The following is a 17,890-nucleotide window of genomic DNA, read 5'->3' as shown; positions in this document are numbered from 1 at the left end:
GTGTTTTCCGTTTCCTCACCTCTGTTACCAGGTGTTTGTGAGTTAAAACTTTGCTCTGATTTTCAGATACCCCTCACCGTCTTGCCGTTTTGATTACTTTATTTGGATGTATGCTTTCACCGATTCTTCAAGATGATATATTTGGTCAGAATGTTTGCCGTTTGATGTGACCTCATAAGATAAACATCTTTCATTTATCTGACCTGCAGGCACTGAAGTGATGGAGACTGTTATTCATAATAACAGTGTCGTATTTTATGAGAATCACTGATAGCAGTTTTTTAGGGATTTTTTTTTTTTTAATGCTGTTAATAAATGCATTTGTTTTCAAAAAACTTTTTTTGAATATCCATGCTTTACTACCTACTAAAGGCCAAAACCTTTTATGCAATGACCTTTACAGGTCATTTATATTACTTCACACAAACACTACATCCATCTGCTCCTGGTTCGGCCCCCCGGTCAAAATTTAGAACCCAATTCGGCCCGCAAGTCAAAAAGTTTGCCCACCCCTGATCTAGTGGCTTGTTGGCTCTTTGGGGGAAGCAAACGCTTGATGACTCAGACTACTCCTTGATGGGATTGTTATCTTGTACACATTTTCAGGCTCTTACACAGGGCGACCAGATTTGGGTTTTTGAAAAGGAAGGGGGGTGGGGGTGGGGGGGTCATGAATGTGTCTGTGTATGTTATGACACAAATGACATGTCTGTATCGCAATTGCATTTATTGGTTTGAATAGCGCAAAACATACGTAAAATACTTTTGATTAATAATATTTATAATATAAATATAATAAGAAAAGGTCTCATATTATTCTTATCGAATTTTTCATTCAGCTCCTCCGTGAAAGTGCCGTTTCGTTTCGGCATTGCTTGTAAACACTCGGTGTAAGATGACGAGCCCACCCTACATCCACACGCACACGCACACGCGCGTGCGCACACGCACACGCGCGTGGGCACATGCACTCACGCACGCACGCACACACACACACACACACACGCACACACACACACGCACACACACACACACACACGCACGGAGAGACAATCAGCAAAGTGATACATTTGAGGAGAAAGGCGTGACTCATTTGCGAACCATCCTGAGAAACCTGGAATTGAGTGAAACGGAACGGAGTGGCAATTCTATTGTGAACGTACTGTACATGTATTACGTTTGAGGTGGTCCAACAAAATCCCGGATGATTTTTGAAATTCCCCCGGCCTTTTATTTTTTCTTTTCTCAAAAGTAGGACATGTCCGGGAAAAAGAGGACGTCTGGTCACCCCAACGCAAACAAATTCAAAAATAAGAAATGTGGCCCGTCACACCTCAGTGAGTGCGTGCGTGCGTCCGTACAGCGCGTGAGCGTGTTCGTGCGCGCGTGTGTGTACAGGCAAAAATCTGTTTCCGGTGAAGGGTGGGGCACGCGCAAGTCTTATCTTTGCCGCACACACCGGAGTACGCACATAAGCGCTCGTTTCGAAATACGTCTCTCATGTGTTGCGCGTGCATGCCGTGGTAGTCACGCATGCGCTGTGGTCGGCTTGCGACGCACACGCGCTGCAATTGAGTATCACCAGCGGCTTCTCGGGAAATAGTTCATTTCCTCGGTGTGGAGACTCGGTGAGTTGTTTTTGATTCGTGTTGCTGTTGTGGTGACTTGTGGCTGACTAGCGGCCAGGCTAACTAGCGCCACAATCGACTGACTATTGAGGCGTTGTGGTCCGTCAAGGAGCCTCACCTGCGCTAAACATCTGTCACATTTTGGTGAGTCAGATATTTTCCATATGTACTTGGTGGTAGTCTGAGTTCGACATAGTTGTTCTCACGAGACTTTTTATTTCCTTGTGAGCAATGTACAGCGCGAAAACATCTGTCTTTGTTGCCATGGAAACTCGGCCCCTGCTTCAGCATCCTGACTCCGAGCAGGCGAGCTGCCCACTCCCCCCACCCCCTAGAATATCAAATACAGTCTGCGTGTCATGATTTGATGCTGTAGTCTAAGTCGTGCTGCTCCTTCTGTTGTGCCTGCCTTGGCCTACTAGGGGCGCCATTGTGTAATACAATCATGCAAAATACACTTGTTTCCAGACGACTTTAAAGTTGTAATGTTTGTAGTTTTTGAGAAGACAAATATGCCTGTGGTAATTGTACTGTACTATCTCTCTACATGTTCAAATAGCTCAACTATCTACTCTATTATCGGTTGAAAAATGGGGGAGTGGGGGTGTTTTTAGCATTTACCCTGCATTTTACAGTACTTTTAAAATCTTCTTCCCAAAAAACATCAGCAGAACTTCTTTGCTTGCTTTTTTCCACTCTTTCTGCTTCTTGTCTTATTTTTAGGCGTGTGATGTCACACCCATCTGCAGCCTATTTATCCGTTTCTCACCCATTCCCAAGTTTAACAGCTGAAGGTGTTAACAAGGCCCCATGCTTCTTTTTACCATGCACGTGATGGAGCTTCTCACCTCACATCCGACACCTTGTCACTGGTGTGGAAAAGGCTGTAGAAACTTCCACATGATTTGTCACCTTGTATGAGTCAGCCCTCATTTGTGGAAGTGTGACAGGTCAGATGAATTAGTAGTGTCAATATTTGCCCGCGTTGGGTCGACAGAGGTGTGCGAGTGCCTGTTCTGTAAAGCACATTTGATGTTCCGGCCTGGTGTTAAGTTCCCAACGTGAATCCAAGTGGACGCCGTGTTCTGACGAACCAGAGCAATCTTGTTGAACGAGCGCTCTCCTCAACCCCCCCCTCCCCCCTCTGGATTTTTCTTCAAACAGATTCTACTTCTGTGGTCTCCTAGCTGCGTTTTTGCTCATCGCATGCCCGTCAGAACTGCCAAGAGAATCGGTGGCAGGTGATTTGGTTCGGCTCTCCATAAAGGTCAGTGCTGACTGTGGGAGCATGAAGCCAAGTTTGTTTGGATCGATGGTTCATGATGGGGTCAACAGAGAGGCTTTTTATGGTATGTTTGGGAAATTGCATGGGATGGTGTCATCAGGGCTTCGAATCAACTCCAGGAGGCGCCCCATTAAAAGCCGTCGCCACACATGCGGCGACTGTCATGTCGGCATCAGACAAACAAAGCCCCGTTGTTGGTGAGTCGCTTCATTGAGCGCGGCGGTTTTGAGCGGTTGCCGCGGTAGCATGTGGCATCTGGGCAATAGCCGCGAAATAGATGATTGAAGCCCATTGGATATTCTGCTGACTTTTGAGTGACCCACCTTTTACTGCTTTTTATTTATTGTTTTGCTCTGAGCTCAAACTGTCGTGACCAGTTAGGTCAAGTCAAAAAGGTTCACTTATGTTACTTATGTTGACATATACTAAGGAACATGTACTAGTACACAATTTAAAATGTTTGGTGTTCAAACACCTTTTTCATTTTCACTTATACAAAAGTACATATTTGTACAGGTATCACAACAAGCAGCAGGTCTTCTTCATTGAACCGTTTTAAAAAGATTGCCTCACTCATACGACTTCTTTCGTGTCTGTGCATGGTTGGCGTTTTAAGTTTTTAATGGTCTGATGTCCTGTTCTGTCATGTTTGTTACTGTGCATAGTGAATAGTGCACTCGAGTTGAATTTGAAGAAAAGGGTGAATTCAATCCAAATCGCGAAACCGATCAGAAAATAACAATTCAGTCTTTTGCTCAAATCGTTTTGCTTTGCGTCTTAACATTAGCGCCGCAAGAGGAAAAGGTATTGGGGGGAGCACCTTGCATGCGGTGCCAAGAAAAACCAGACCAGCAGGTTTCACTCACAAGTACACAAAGTCAGCTCGCACGTGAACTTTCAAATGACATCAATGTGAAAGACACACACACACACACGAGCACACATGCACACACAAACACACGTTTAAATCCAGCAAGCTGTGGTTTTGGGCCTGTGTGGAGATGTCTTCAGGTAGTGGCTGCTTAACCGCAGGAGTTTTTTTAAATTGTTTTATTATATTTTTTTAGTTCCTCGTGTGTGAACATGGACTGTCAAAAACGCAGGCTGGGAGGTGCCATTCCGTATGAAGCAAAATGATTGGCCATCATGCACGACCGTGACCTCGCCACCGCTCCCGTCTGTCTGCCGCCGGGATGCGCATGATGGACGGCGTGTCGCCGGCCAGTGAGAACCAGACGGCGGACATGATGCCGCCGCCGCCGCCGCCGCCGCCGCCTCCTCCACCACCTCCGCCTCTCCCTCCGCCGACTCCCTTTCCAGGAGCGTCCACAGGAGGCCTGAGGCTCAGTAAGAGGGTGAGGAGTTTCTTCTGGAAGACAATCCCGGAAGAGCAGGTAAGGAAGGAAGCGCACCTCGTCCGGCTGCGTGTGAAGGCGACGTTTCCTTTGGGCCGGCAGGTGCGGGGGCGCACCAACCTGTGGACGCAGGGCCAGGCGCAGCAGCACTACCAGATAGACGCCAACACGGTAGAAGAACTCTTTTGTCAGACACGATACGGCGACACACCTGCAAGGGGAGGGAGGGGCCGCTCCTCCCTGCGAGACACAAAGGACCAGGTTGGTAATGATGAAGACGGTGACGATGACAACAGTAACGATAAAGAAAAGTTATGACAACGGCAGTGCCGTCAGCAATCCACTTCAATTCCGCCTCTGTGACGACGACGATGATCAAAAACAGCAACGAGGTCGATTCAATGTAACTTGGTGTCGACGGCGCCAACGATCATTCCAATGTCGGCCCGCAGGTCTCCATCTTGGACAACAAGCGAGGGATGAACGTGGCCATCTTCCTCAAACAGTTCAAGAGGTAAAAAGCGACAGAGGCACCCTCATGCCCACAAGGTGTTGTGGGTAAAACACATGGCGTCACGACCATTGCATGTCCGTGAGCATTTTAGGACAGAGTGCAAAAAGAAAAAAAGTTAAATATGTCGTTATTTTGCTACTATTGGGATCTCATAAATTAATCAAATGTCACTGTTATTTATTATTTTAAAATGAATTAACCGCATCTTTAAAGCGAACCTGGCAACTGATGTCATTTTCAGGCCACAGCAACTAGCAAGATGGCTGCCCCCTGAAAGAACAGGCTTTTTGCCTGTTTAATTCAAATTCGTATTATTAATCAAAACACACGACTATTTAGGCTACACAGAACGCTACTACAAAAAAAAACATGGTTGGGTTGACTTCCGCTTTAATTCCTATTTGACAAGTGCAATATTAATCAGAATACAGTGTTTGGAATAGTGTAAGATTGTAATGAAAAAAAAATTGAGTTGATTTTGGTTTAAAGGTATATAAAAGTAACAAAATATACAAATTATGATTGTGTTTGAGTGATTAGTTTTAAGGGAAAACATTGTAAATAATTGCAACAAGTACAGCATGGTCAAAGTCAAAGTCAGCTTTATTGTCAATTTCTCCACATGCCAAAGACACACAAAGAAACCGAAATTTCGTTCCCCCCTATCCCACGGTGACAAGACATGGCTCACAACAGACAAACAGTAAACAGTAAACAAGGTGAAAACGTCACAGATGTTTGTCAAGCTCCAAGTAAGACAAGACGCAAAACACCGAGTCAAACGTGACATTTGTGTTTGCGTGCTGTTGAGCGTGTTTACTCAACACTGCGGCGCACACAAAAGCCCTATTGCACCCTTGCTAGCAGGAAGCGCTCGCTTCAATTGAAGGATTAGCACTCGTCCTTCTCGTTCAGGTCCAATCAGGCCATCGTCAACGACATTCGCAATGGCAACAGTGAGCCTTACGGGGCGGAGCCTCTTCGAGAGCTGATGAAGCTTCTACCAGAGGCGGACGAGGTATGGTCCACTTTTCCGCTAACTGAGGTCATTTTGCATGTGCGTAAAAGCGCAAGTGTGTGCTAGCGAGTGATTCCTAATTTGTGTTTGGAGCAAGGTGAAGAAGATGAAGGCGTACGACGGCGACGGATCAAGGCTGCCGTTGGCCGACTCCTTTGTCTTCCTGCTCATTCAGCTCCCCAGGTCAGCCGCTAAGCTTTCGCACGCTGCGTCGCCGCTGGCGGATGGCGGATGGCTCGTCATCATTGCGCTGTCCTGATCGGTCTGCAGTTACGCCGCGCGCATCGAGTGCATGCTGGGCAAGGAGGAGATTCCTGGCATGTGCCAAGCCATGCGGGCACATATTGACGTCCTTCGCTCTGCAACCAAAGGTGAGGCCAAAGCCATTAGCGTCGGCTCCTCGTCCTCCTATGTATTTTGAGAGAGTGCTAATGCTTTCTCCGCTGCAGAGGTTCTGGGCTGTAAGGAGCTGCACGCCGTCCTCCACTTGGTGCTGCAGGCCGGGAACATCCTTAACGCTGTGAGCCACTCCTTAGCGTGTTAACGTTGTTACAGGCGTGATAAGTCACACACGCGTGTGTTGCAGGGAGGTTACGGCGGTAACGCGGCGGGTTTCAAACTCTCGTCGCTTCTGTCTCTGGCGGACACCAAAGCCAACAAACCTGGAATGAACCTGCTGCACTTTGTGGCTCTGGTGGGTCGCCACTAACAAAAACAAGCCAAGTTCTCCTTTCTCCTCGTCTTCTTCCTCCACATCTTTCCTTCAGTGACGTGACTGTTGGTCGTCCTCCTAACGGATCAAACTCATCTTCCCAGGAAGCCCAGAAAACCGAGGAGAAGTTATTGGACTTCCCAGTGAAGTTGAGTCATATTCAGGCCGCTTCAAGGTTAGACAGAGTCTTCTCTTCTCGGTCATGGGGTGGACGTTAGTGTGTGTGGAACTTTTCTCTTTTGCAAAGGGTCTCCTTGGAGACGTTGGATGCCGAACTGCAGCGGCTGACGTGCCACATGCGCGCTCTCGAGGAGAGTGTCCAAAAGGACAGTGAGCTCCTGCAGCAGCTGGCCATTTTTCTGCAGGTACCGCTGACAAGTATCTTCATGACTTGCCCTATTTTTGCCAGTGTCGCTCGAGACTTGCCTGAAACTTTGTGGTGAGGATTCCTCAATTCCTTCTGACCGTGTTTTAGGACACAACAGCGGAGCTGTGCTCGTTGCGCAGCAGCCGCCAGCTGCTGAGCAAGGAGGCCGGCGAGCTGATGGACTTCTTTTGCGAGGACGCCGACACATTCCGACTCGATGAGAGCTTTGCTGTCCTGCAGGGTTTCTGCTGCAAGTTCAGCTGCGCTGTCAAGGTAGGCTGCTGGCACAGTTTGAACAGGGCGAAAAATGTCTGCAGCAATATTTCTCGATCATATAGTACATGCTCGCAGAATGGCTCAAGCGGTTGTTGTTGACGAATGGCTTGTTGGCTGATTGAAGGAGAACAAAGAGCGGGAAGCCAGGGAGCGGTCTCGGCGCCATCGCTTGCAAGTGCTGGAGGAGCAGAAGAGACATTCGTGGGCCGGCGGCGAAGAGGTACAACCGCACCAAATCCCAAAGCGTGCTGTAAATCAGTTGACCGACCACTTTGCACTGTGGCAGGTGGGGGGCACAATCAGCTCGTACTACAGTAGTGAAACAGATCTTTCGGCAGCCACGTCGGAGCATGACGAGGCCAGCGTGCTCCTGGAGCTCCTCTCCCCCAAGTCGCGCAGCTGGCGCGCTTCTCGCCGGCGTACGGGACACGCTCGACACTCGCCGTCGCAAAGCCCATCCTCGCCCTCCTGGAACACGTCGCCGTTGACACCGACAACTCCATACATCGCCTCCGACTTGGACAGCACCGGCCGAGACCACGCGGTTGCCTCCGTGACACAGCCGGCGCGTCGTCGCTGCAAAACACCTCCCGAAGACGGCCACGGTGACGCTAACGACGGCGGGAACATCGTGGCGCTCCTGGAGAACTGTTCGCTGGTCCCTGAGCCAAAGACCTCCAGAGAGATTGGTGTCATTGCTTGCCTCCGCGATGTCGCCACCGTGGGTGCGGTAGAGCTGCGAGCTTCCGAAGAGGCGACGACAGCGCAGGCGGCGGTGACGTGGTGCGTGACGGCCGTGTGCGAGACTGACCAACCGCGAGAACAAGATCCAGCGTCCTTTGTTGCTCCGACCCATTCCGAGCCAGTCAGTCACCAACCGCCGCCTTCCTCGTCGCTTTCCGTCCCACCCGTGGATTTTCCTCAGCCAGACCAGCGCAAGAAGTCTGGCTCGTCGGAAGCTGTCGCTACTGTCGCGAGCGGGATCCCATCCAAGCTGGTGCGCACCCTCACCAGCTCTGAAAATCAAAACATGAGGAAAGTAGTGCCCATTTCCAGGACAGGCAGAGAGAAACGAGGAGAGAAGCCCTCTCTTGCTCAGTCATCCCGACGCGCCAGCCTCCAGCTCCAGGATTCAACAGCACGCCGTCTTCCTTCTGCTCGCAAGCCAGCAGAGAAGATATGTCGCTCGACGCTGCAATCGCATGGCGTTAAACGCAGCGGCGGCCCTGCCGCCGACGGCTCACCTGTTGCTCGTCCTCCCAACCTGTTGCCAGGCCCGTCTTTCGCCCGAAACACCGCTTCTTCCTCTTTCAGACAAACGCAAGCCGGCTGTCCGCCAGCGAATGTCCCCAAACATGCTTCTGAAGCATCCTCCAAAGGTTCCGCATCTGCCGCGTACCCTCGCGCCTCCTCATCTTTGTCCTCGCCCAAGAGGACTCTGAGTAAGAAGGGACCTCCAAGCATTGGCACACAGAGTATCAGGCCATCGGCAGGCATCAGCACGCCACCAAACCTCAGGCCCACTTCGGAAATCAGAATCCCAGCGAGTGCCAGGGCACCAGCGAGTGCCAGGGCACCAGCGAGTGCCAGGGCTCCCTCGAGTGCCAGGGCTCCCTCGAGTGCCAGGGCTCCCTCAAGTGCCAGGGCATCACCAGGAATCAGCACACCACCAAACATCAGGCCCCCTTTGAGAGTCAGGGCACCTGCAAGTGTCAAGACTCTTTCGAGTGCGAGATCACCTCGGAATTCCAAGACGTCGTCAACCGTCGGGAAGCCTCTGGACTCGACAGCCCCCAACTCCCCGGCCTCCTCTAAAAGCCACAGAGGTGACGGAAGCTTCTCGGACAAGTCTGGCCAATTGCGGCGTTCGCTGGAGGTCCGCAAACCCAGCTGGAGATAACACGAGACACGGATAACATGAACTACCACAAGCAGATACTCTCTTCATGAAATGAGCATTTGTGATTATTCCATGCTACGCAAGTTTGGCTTTACTCAATAAAGGGAGCAATTTGTACTGAGAACAGTGAATTCCTTGTTAGATGATTCACATCTGTTAACTTGACTGACATGTTCATTTCTGTGTCACTGGGAGTCTGGTGGCTTTGGGAAGCTGTCGCTCATCGAAGAAAAATGTCTCGGGAAACCTTCGCAATGCCAAGATTAGATTAGAAAAAGCATTATTTGTATGAAACTGCAGGAACTGTAGTAGAACCCTTCCATTTTTATTTTCATGTATTTTCAAGCTTCTTGCAACTCCTCCCACAAAGCAAAAAAATGAAACCCTTGTTCCAATTCATGACATTTGCCAGTTCCAAAATAGGAGGAGCAAGCTAAACGCTTCCTTTCATTCCTTGTCACAACATACAGCAAAGCTCTAGTGGTCATCTGTCACGCCAGGAGGTTCAATGTCTCAAAGTGCGGGGTTCCACTGCCTCCATGTGATCATGCTTTTAGGAACTAGCTACTCCCATCTTGTCCTCTTGTGTCAGCCACTCAAAAATGATGGCAAAATTCAAGTCGCTGCTTTGCTTTGCTTTGCTTTGCTTTGCTTTGCTTTGCTTTTCTTCCCCTCGCCCACAGTCCAATGAGAGTGGTGTCATCCAGAGAAGAGTCGCCTGAGGAGCAATTGTTGGTGTAGAGCAGTGGGGCGCGCCCCCCTAGGCGGTGCGATACCAAGGGGGGCGCGTGTGACACCAGGCAACATGCTTGTCCTTTGGCTGTACTAGATTAAAGGAGTATCCGCTCTAACGTGGCGAGAGCACGGAACACTCGCATACAACGCACAAAGCAGGCGATAAAAAGTATTTTTATTGTATTTTTTCCAACATAAAATGGCAGTTGGTCAAGAATATTTATAGTTTAAATAAATTATAATTCATTTTTTATTTCAGGCAAAGTGATGCACATGGAATTTGTTCTGTTACAGACTAAAAACCAATGTTATTAATAGTTATTCTTTATTGTAAGTTGATCTTTCCTTTTTATTTATATTTTGTTTTCTTTAATGTTAATAACATGGGGAGGGGGGGCCCGAAATGATTTCTTCTCCTTGAAAGAGAGAGAGTAGGTGATAACGGCGATGGAGGTGTGAGCATGGGGGTTGTGGGGGGAACTGTACTCAGCCAGCTCGGCCTCCTGTTAAAGTTTCCAAAGGGTGCTCCCATCTTGTGGACAGTTTGACCTTTTGTGAAAACAACCGTGGCGCCTACGCGTTCTCATATCAAAGTTTGAAGAGAGGAAGTGATGATGCTTCCAGCCAGTTGTCGGGCGAGTGCACCAACTGGGTCTTGGTCACCCGGTCGGCTGCTTTTGCCACGCAAGAGTTGGCCGACGACGTCTCGGGCCAGATAGTCGGCGAAAGTATCCAAGGCGGATCTGTGAATGCAGGTGGGCGGATTGGATCGCTGCTGCCCTTCCTTCACGTGTCCGGATAACCCGCTGGGATTTTCAGTCAATGTATTCATCGTGGTTCCCTATTGATATGGAAACAGAGTCGATCAGACAGATCGGATCAAGGCCAGTCGGATCAAAGCAGCAGCAGTGGTGATTTCTTTTTGTTTGTTTTATCACGCCATCACTCCAAAGAATCTTCACACACATCAACAGCAGACCACATTACTGCTCATGCAACATGCGTGAAGGACTAGGGCCTCTTGTAACAGTTGGAGGCCACGCATAGGCCTGTTCCCTATAGCTGTTCATTCTTTATAGTGACCTGGTTTATGGTCCCCGTGAATGTTGTTGGCATCAGGCGGAATCATTGTATCTCCGAAATCATCACTTTTCAGTAGAACCCCAAAATGGCGGGATTTGTTCAACCATAAGCAATGCATAATAACAACATGTACACACTTTGCGAAAATATCACCACAAAAAGAGTACAATGTAGAAAACAAAAACAAATAAATGCAATCATTGTTACATCGAACTCACCGGAAGGTTTTCTCAATGCTCCCACGACACTTGTGTCACTGAGTTTGAACACAAACCACCACGCTCACTTCCTGAGCCTTTAACAGGAAGTGTATTGAGTGTGTGTGTGTGTGTGTGTGTGTGTATGTGTGTGCGTGTGCGCATTAATATCCCTGATATGACTAGAAATCGAGTGTGCTGTTTTGCATTGTATTTGTGCTGTCATCCTGACCTCTGAGGCCTATTTGGAACAATTGCTGGGATGTGTGTAAAGTTTGCAAGTAGTAATAATTGACTCAGTTGTCATCACTTGGTGAGAAAAAAAGCACATGAATGAATCTAAATGTGACTGTGTGTATGGTGGTGTCAAGTATTGTATTTTTTCAGAGGACACTATTCGTTGGTCACGTGTTTCAAACCTATATAAATTCGTATTGGTCATTTCCCAGCCTTGGCCCTTTGTGTGTTTGAAAGTAATGCAGGATCTCCCGGTAACATTTGGAACTCGACGACAAATACAAGATGAGAAGTTGACTTTGTTTTTGCATTGGGATTCATTTAATGACCTTTTAAATGACACATAAAATAGCACCAATCAACTGAGTTACTTGGTGTTTGGCTTTGAATGCAGTAAGACCACGCGTCTCCCACTTGGGAGAAGACATCCAAAAAAACGAGCAGTCCTTCAAAGCTGCATTCCTAGGAGCTCGCTGATTGGTTCGCATTGCTTTAATTCTAGCCAATCGCGAGGCTGCACCATGATTCGAGTCTGCAAAAGAAAACATAACGTCGGTCTTGGCGGTTGGTAAAGCACGGCTTCGAATCTTCTTCAAGTGAACATACTCCGCCGTTTCCCAAGCGCTCCACTTGCGGGCATCGTCACACAAGGTAAGCAAAGCGCTCCTGTTGACAGTTTGGATGCAAGCGAGTTCAGAGATTCTCGTGTTGTCGATACAAGTCGATACAGAATTGCTCCACTTTGGAGGCCTGAGCTTTGGGGCTGACGCGTGCCCCCCGATGCCAAACGCTCTTTTGTGCAGGTGCCATGCCTCCCGTCAGAAGCAGGAGAGCCCCTGTTGCTGCTGCCCTTAATGTTCCCGTTGAGGTAGGCAAAAATGTAGCCGAGTTATGCGTGCGCATGTTGTGACGCCCCTGTCCCACTCAATCATCTCGGTTGTTTTGCAGCAGCAGCATGAAGAGCAAGAAGTTTCAAAGTCCAAGAGGTCCAGCTCGCCTTGCCTCGGAGTCCCCAAGCTCAAGAAAAGGACAGCCCTCGTCGACATGACCAATGTAAGCATCGCATATTGTTTCACCTCTAAAATTCACTACCAACCATCACGGCCATAGTCATCAAAGTGTCGATCAAAAAACATCACGCACACAGGCTTTTGCGCTTCACCCCTTCGGTACACTATTGCTGTGCACATGACATGGCTGCGTGTCTTAACCAATAAAAATCACAGCATTTTTGATGATTTCAGCACGCCTGGTTTATGTTTGAATCCTAGCAAATCAATCACAATCAAGTTAGCAATCAACAATCAATGCTCGTTTTTTGGAGCCATTACACGAAACGATCGTTTTCCTGCCGCACACCCGACGATCCCTTGCAGTGTTTGGGAATTGTTGCATTCATTTGCATTGTGCTTTACAGGCTCACAAAGTCCACATCAGCTTCCTGGGCAAGAAGAAGAAGAAAAAGAAGCAGCAGCAGCAGGAGGTGACAAAAACCAGCTCGCTGTCAGAAAAAAGTCAAGCCGAGCAGCAAAGGTAGCATCCCGCGTCTTTGGTTTCCTCGCACCGTTTCCAGCAGCTTGTTTCACGTTGCACAGCTCGACGTCTGAGGGCACTGAGGGCAAATCGTCTGAAAATGATGAAGAGGAGAAAGAGGAAGCTGAAGAGCAAGCGGTCTGCCACGTGGAGCAGGACCTTGTTACACCTGAGGTGAGCCCCCCCCCCCCAAATCCTAGCCAGGAGAGCTTTCAATATTCACTTCCACCTCTCCAGGTTCCGGTCGAGTTTGATGTGGACTCTGAAAACCGCAACGATTGTTTCATGATTCCCGAGTACGCTAAGGACATTTTCGACTACCTCAAAAGTCGAGAGGTGAGCGGTGCAATCTGGTCCCGGCAGGAGTCTTTCTTTCTTTCTTTCTTTCTTTCTTTCTTTCTTTCTTTCTTTCTTTCTTTCTTTCTTTCTTTTGTTCTGTTTAATTATCCTTTTGGACTCTCCGGGGCCCCATGTGTATTTCTTACGCTTGCTTTCAGGAGAAGTTTGTGCTGCAAGATTACATGTGCCAGCAGTCCAGCATCAACGCCGGGATGCGCGCCATCCTTGTGGACTGGCTGGTGGAAGTACAGGTGAGTGGCGTCGTGCGACGGCTACCCGTGCCACTCTCACACTACACCCCCCCCCCCCCCCCCCCCCCCCACACACACACACACACCACCAGGAGAACTTTGAGCTCTACCACGAGACTCTTTACCTGGCTGTGAAGCTGACGGACCACTTCCTGGCACGGACCCCCATTCATCGTGACTCGCTGCAGCTAGTGGGCTCTACCGCCATGCTGCTGGCTTCCAAGTTTGAGGTACGCGGGTGGGGGTGCCTTTTGAGACCTGACAACCCGGAACCAAGGTTCATTCCTGCTAATAAATAGACAACACCGTGTTGTGACCGTGTGTTTTGCAGGAGCGCGACCCACTTTCCGTGGACAACTTCCTGTACATTTGTGACGACGCCTACAACAGGGAGCAGTTTCTCCGCATGGAGGCCAGCATCCTGCAAGCGCTCTCATTCGACATCGGCATCCCCGTTGCCTACCACTTCCTCCGGCGCTACGCCAAGGTAAGTCCCGAGCCAGTGTTCCTTCTTTGCATTTTCATTTGGCCAAAAGACTATGGGGAAAAGAGAAACTTTTGGCAGTGGCTTAAAGAGATCAATTGAGATAATAAATGGTGTGATGTTTAACACACATATTTTATGTGTGTGTGTTTGCAAAGAGCAAGAATGGCAGCTACGCAAGTCACTCATGTGTTTGTGCCGTGTGTGCAGTGCGCCGGCGTGGGTATGGACACGCTGACACTGGCACGCTACTTTAGCGAGCTGAGCCTGATGGACTTTGAGCTGGTGCAGGAGCGAAGCTCGCTGCTGGCGGCCGCCTGCCTGCTTCTTGCTCTGCTCACCAAAGATCGGCCAGGATGGGTACGGATTTGTGGCGACGCGTCGCCGGACGCCTTTCGTCTTGTCATTCTCGTTTCTGTGCTCGTAGCCGCCCGTCCTGCAGTTTCACAGCGGCTACGAAATTTCCGAATTGGCCCCCGTCGTCCGGAAGATTTACTCGATGGTGACGCAGCCTCCCAGCAGCGAGCTGAAGGTGGTCCGCAGCAAATACTCCCACGAGTAAGATTACACACTACAAAATTATTATTACTATTATACATTAAAACAAGGAAGAATTACTACATCTTTGGGAATTTGGGTTTCTAATTGTGCATCAGAAACCACACCGAGTCATCGTCCAACTTTTTTTTTCTCCATTTGACTGTCAATTCAACTTCATAGTCTACTTCTGCAAACAAAAAATGGAAAGAGGAAAGACTTCAGTCCACAGCCAAATAATCCCCCCCCCCCCACACACACACCTTTTCTCTCTAATTCAACATTGATATTTAACAGGTGATTTTCCAATTTATTTGTGTTCTATTCCCCTTCCCAGGGTATTTTTCCGAGTTGCTTCCCTGCCACTGGTGGGCTATGATGTCTTGGAGAAGACTTTAGAACCTCAAAGGTTCCCTCTGATACAGTTGTAAATAGTTAATATGTTAAATATTTATACTCATTGTTTGTCCCATTTTATTTCTCTAGCAAAAAGTGTTCAGGTTCTTAAAAACATTTTAGTATTGATGTTTGGCCGTTAAAAAAAAAAAGAAGGTAACTTGGCAAAGGTAATTTTGTCCATTACTTTTCTAATGGCCCATGTGTATTAAGGTTTGCCAGTGTTTTAAAATAAAGATGTTTCATACTGTGAACGTCTCCATTTGACTTTTGTGGCGATTAAGACACAAGCCGCTAGAGGGCAGAAGCAGACCAGCTAGCTCGTCTGGTGAGGTTAGGGTTAGCTTCATCACGGTTCATTCGCTCGCGTTTTGTCATGACGTCACAGGTGCAGCCTGTTGGCAACAATAGTAAACAAATCCTAACTATATACGCCATATGTACAGTACAATTTGCAATCATGAATTAAATACATTCTCTTTCTAATACAAGTATTTGCGCTTAATCAATCAGCTTTGTCAACATTAATTTGATGACGTATAGCTTATTCAACTTTATTTTGTCGGGACTATCCTGATAAGAATAGAGTCTAAGATGTATTTTCATTGCAGTTTGAATTTTAGTAAACAGCAACCTCACCCTCGGTTACCGTAAAGGATTAATTTAATGGGTTTTGAGGCTTTCTGTGTAATTTTTTGCTGTTCTATTCTTTTTCTAAACCACGAGGTAACCCCTAAGGACCACTTGCTGTTTGTATTTTAATTGTTCTGGGAGAAAATAAGTAATCTTATCACTCAGCTGTGTTTAATCTTTTGAAATAATTTGCACAGAAGTAAATTTGGTCACAATCTGGGGGGGGGGTATAGGGCAAAGGTCACCCTTGTACCGAACGACTACATAATATTCATAGAGAAGTGCTTGTGGCAGAAACAATTATGAGGGGGATATTTTATTACCAGGCGGCTCGGTGGCGCACTGGGTAGCACGTCCGCCTCACAGTTAGGAGGGTGCGGGTTCGATTCCACCTCCGGCCCTCCCTGTGTGGAGTTTGCATGTTCTCCCCGGGCCCGCGTGGGTTTTCTCCGGGCACTCCGGTTTCCTCCCACATTCCAAAAACATGCTTGGTAGGCCGATTGAAGACTCCAAATTGTCCCTGAGTGTGAGTGCGATTGGTTGTCTGTCTCTGTGTGCCCTGCGATTGGCTGGCGACCAGTTCAGGGTGTCCCCCGCCTACTGCCCGATGACGGCTGGGATAGGCTCCAGCACGCCCGCGACCCCCGTGGGGACTAAGCGGTTCGGAAAATGGATGGATGGATGGATATTTCATTACCAAGTATTTTGAAACAATTTGCTTCAAACTGATGGTAGCCATTTGCATTCAGCATTAACCACGACGCTGCTCTCAGTTTCAAAAAGGTTGCTGACCCCTGCTCTTGACACATTACAATGAACCTGTTAATTTGCTCTTCATGGCTGGTTGCACTTTTAACGCGTCTCCAACCAGACTTGTGTGGAAAGTGCTCTGTTCAACACCAAAGCACTCTTTCACATTAGCTTTGCAATCTCATTTCTTGTTTGGTGAGTCTCACGGGCCGCTACTCCTACTTCGCCTTTAGCCATCACGATGCTTATTAGAAGTGTAGCTTATTTGCTGCCATGGAGGCGAGGAGTAGTTAGAAGAGATGATCTATACTTTGGGTGGACAATGTTTAGCCACGTCAGCAAGCAAGCGCATGAGCGTGCCTTTTGAGTTAGGGTTGAAGTAAGACAAGCTTGAAAACGTTCGGTCTAGACAGTGCAAGAGGAGTGCATATCCTTTAATTTGGGAGGTCCCCCAGGGGTTAGTCCTAAGTGTCCTTTTGTGTTCAGTCTGTGTGTTCCCTTTGAGTGATGATCGCGATGATCTTTGATGAGGCCCCTTGCGTTGGGATTGCTCGAAAATGAGAACAGCCTGGTATAAACGGGGACATGTCTTCTGTTTTCGATCTGTGCGGTTTGATTAAGCTAGAATGCAGATGCCAAATATGAATTGGGAGGGTTAAGCGCGGCATTTTGATCTAATTACGATCAGTTGTTGGGAGATTAACTCATTATCCAAATGATCATTGGAAAACGCTTTTCACTTCCCTCGGGCGTTGACTCCGCTTCATGCGCTATTCTGTATACTCCCTCGCTCAGCTGCTTTGACTCCCATTCAAATTTAAGTGACGTACTTACATCCCTTTCATCCCTGGGGTCTCATATGATGTGATTCATATCCCGCTGTTATGTTTTTCCAGAGTGCGAAGAAGGCGCCGTTGCCTAGTCAGACCATAAGACAGACACGCCGTCGACGCAACAACCCAACGTCCCGTCGCCTTTCCGTGATGCTCGTAGGTGAGCTCAACACGCAATTGAGTCCTTTAGATCAGGTTTACAACTTTTAGATAGAGTACCAGAAGTTATGGAATGATTTTGCCTCATGTTGCCTTTAAGTAGAGTCACAAGTTAGCTTTGTGAAATGTTGACTTTTGTGTCCATTTCTTGTTATGATGTTCTTGCGCTTCTTCGAGTGAGGATATTTTGAAATTTATCTCGTGGCCAAAATCACACCTTACCCTGGAGCCTCTTTTTCCTTGAGGAGCACAATGCATCATCAGATATATATTGATAACTGCTGCGCTCACTCGGGCTGGTACCAAATATCGACAAACTAAGGCTTGGCTACGCTCGCCCTGCAAATTCAATATTGATTCAGCACATTCACAGGTTGTCTGGTTTGAGGTTGCTTTCCTTCCACCAAATAACAACAAAATGACGAGGAAAGCAAGTGATGGGCCTTTTAGCTTTCTAATCTGAAAATTGGATTATTGTGCGAGACAAGAAGTAGTTGAAAGGAAAGTTGTTCTAAGTGCCCTTTGGGATACATAAGGCTCAACCTTCAGGCCTTCAGCTTCCATCTCTCAGTTGACCGAATGATGGTCACCAAACAGCGTCGTCATGTTCCCAAACATTACAAATACCCATGAGCTGAAATACACTGGTACAAATCCACTTTCCAATC

General features: G+C 48.0%; 2 protein-coding genes and 1 long non-coding RNA gene across 16 annotated transcripts; 2 read left to right on the top strand and 1 right to left on the bottom strand.

Annotated features, from left to right (window-relative positions):
• Positions 1–1,446: 1,446 nt before the first annotated feature.
• On the top strand, positions 1,447–9,179 carry LOC148403693 (uncharacterized). Of its 11 annotated transcripts, none has more exons than XM_088378169.1 (15): positions 1,447–1,628; positions 2,793–2,895; positions 4,017–4,307; positions 4,371–4,529; positions 4,721–4,782; positions 5,698–5,800; positions 5,898–5,983; positions 6,071–6,171; positions 6,250–6,320; positions 6,387–6,494; positions 6,617–6,687; positions 6,760–6,877; positions 6,988–7,152; positions 7,280–7,375; positions 7,442–9,179. In XM_088378169.1, exons 3-15 carry the CDS (start codon positions 4,107–4,109, stop codon positions 9,053–9,055), a joined length of 2,955 nt encoding a protein of 984 aa, XP_088234295.1. In that variant the 5' UTR covers positions 1,447–1,628; positions 2,793–2,895; positions 4,017–4,106; the 3' UTR covers positions 9,056–9,179. The 11 variants fall into 11 exon arrangements, with proteins under 11 accessions (XP_088234295.1, XP_088234256.1, XP_088234270.1 ...); XM_088378130.1 differs by having other exon boundaries at positions 3,981–4,307; XM_088378144.1 differs by having other exon boundaries at positions 1,447–1,772.
• Positions 9,180–9,287: 108 nt separating this feature from the next.
• Positions 9,288–11,591, bottom strand: LOC148403692 (uncharacterized). 2 transcript variants are annotated; one of them, XR_015858984.1, is made up of 3 exons: positions 11,092–11,453; positions 9,524–10,631; positions 9,288–9,302 (listed from the first exon to the last, which is right to left on the bottom strand). It is a non-coding gene; the product is annotated as an uncharacterized LOC148403692 (long non-coding RNA). The 2 variants fall into 2 exon arrangements; XR_015858982.1 differs by lacking the exon at positions 9,288–9,302 and having other exon boundaries at positions 9,949–10,631; positions 11,092–11,591.
• Positions 11,592–11,799: 208 nt separating this feature from the next.
• Positions 11,800–15,097, top strand: ccnb3 (cyclin B3). Of its 3 annotated transcripts, none has more exons than XM_088378215.1 (12): positions 11,800–11,958; positions 12,111–12,175; positions 12,259–12,360; positions 12,725–12,840; positions 12,903–13,014; positions 13,078–13,176; positions 13,338–13,430; positions 13,523–13,660; positions 13,762–13,917; positions 14,125–14,274; positions 14,342–14,472; positions 14,789–15,097. In XM_088378215.1, exons 2-12 carry the CDS (start codon positions 12,116–12,118, stop codon positions 14,880–14,882), a joined length of 1,251 nt encoding a protein of 416 aa, XP_088234341.1. In that variant the 5' UTR covers positions 11,800–11,958; positions 12,111–12,115; the 3' UTR covers positions 14,883–15,097. The 3 variants fall into 3 exon arrangements, with proteins under 3 accessions (XP_088234341.1, XP_088234350.1, XP_088234333.1); XM_088378224.1 differs by having other exon boundaries at positions 12,256–12,360; positions 13,568–13,660; XM_088378207.1 differs by having other exon boundaries at positions 12,256–12,360.
• The last annotated feature ends 2,793 nt before the right edge of the window (positions 15,098–17,890 follow it).

Source organism: Syngnathus floridae, chromosome 1 (assembly GCF_059516105.1).
Source record: "Syngnathus floridae isolate MCC-2025c chromosome 1, RoL_Sflo_1.0, whole genome shotgun sequence".
Classification (NCBI taxonomy): domain Eukaryota; kingdom Metazoa; phylum Chordata; class Actinopteri; order Syngnathiformes; family Syngnathidae; genus Syngnathus; species Syngnathus floridae.
The sequence above is the reverse complement of the archived record's forward strand: the minus strand, read 5'-3'. Positions and strand labels throughout refer to the sequence as shown.

What these genes read in the sequence shown, in the direction of transcription:
- LOC148403693 (XM_088378186.1), top strand. Translation starts at nt 4,107, where the DNA reads ATGCGCATGATGGACGGCGTGTCGCCGGCCAGTGAGAACCAGACGGCG. An exon ending in TTCCTCAAACAGTTCAAGAG is followed by an intron (nt 4,783 to 5,697) that starts GTAAAAAGCGAC and finishes CTTCTCGTTCAG; the next exon opens with GTCCAATCAGGCCATCGTCA. An exon ending in TGCTGCACTTTGTGGCTCTG is followed by an intron (nt 6,495 to 6,616) that starts GTGGGTCGCCAC and finishes TCATCTTCCCAG; the next exon opens with GAAGCCCAGAAAACCGAGGA.
- ccnb3 (XM_088378207.1), top strand. Translation starts at nt 12,116, where the DNA reads ATGCCTCCCGTCAGAAGCAGGAGAGCCCCTGTTGCTGCTGCCCTTAAT. An exon ending in CCCTTAATGTTCCCGTTGAG is followed by an intron (nt 12,176 to 12,255) that starts GTAGGCAAAAAT and finishes GTTGTTTTGCAG; the next exon opens with CAGCAGCATGAAGAGCAAGA. An exon ending in AGTCAAGCCGAGCAGCAAAG is followed by an intron (nt 12,841 to 12,902) that starts GTAGCATCCCGC and finishes CACGTTGCACAG; the next exon opens with CTCGACGTCTGAGGGCACTG.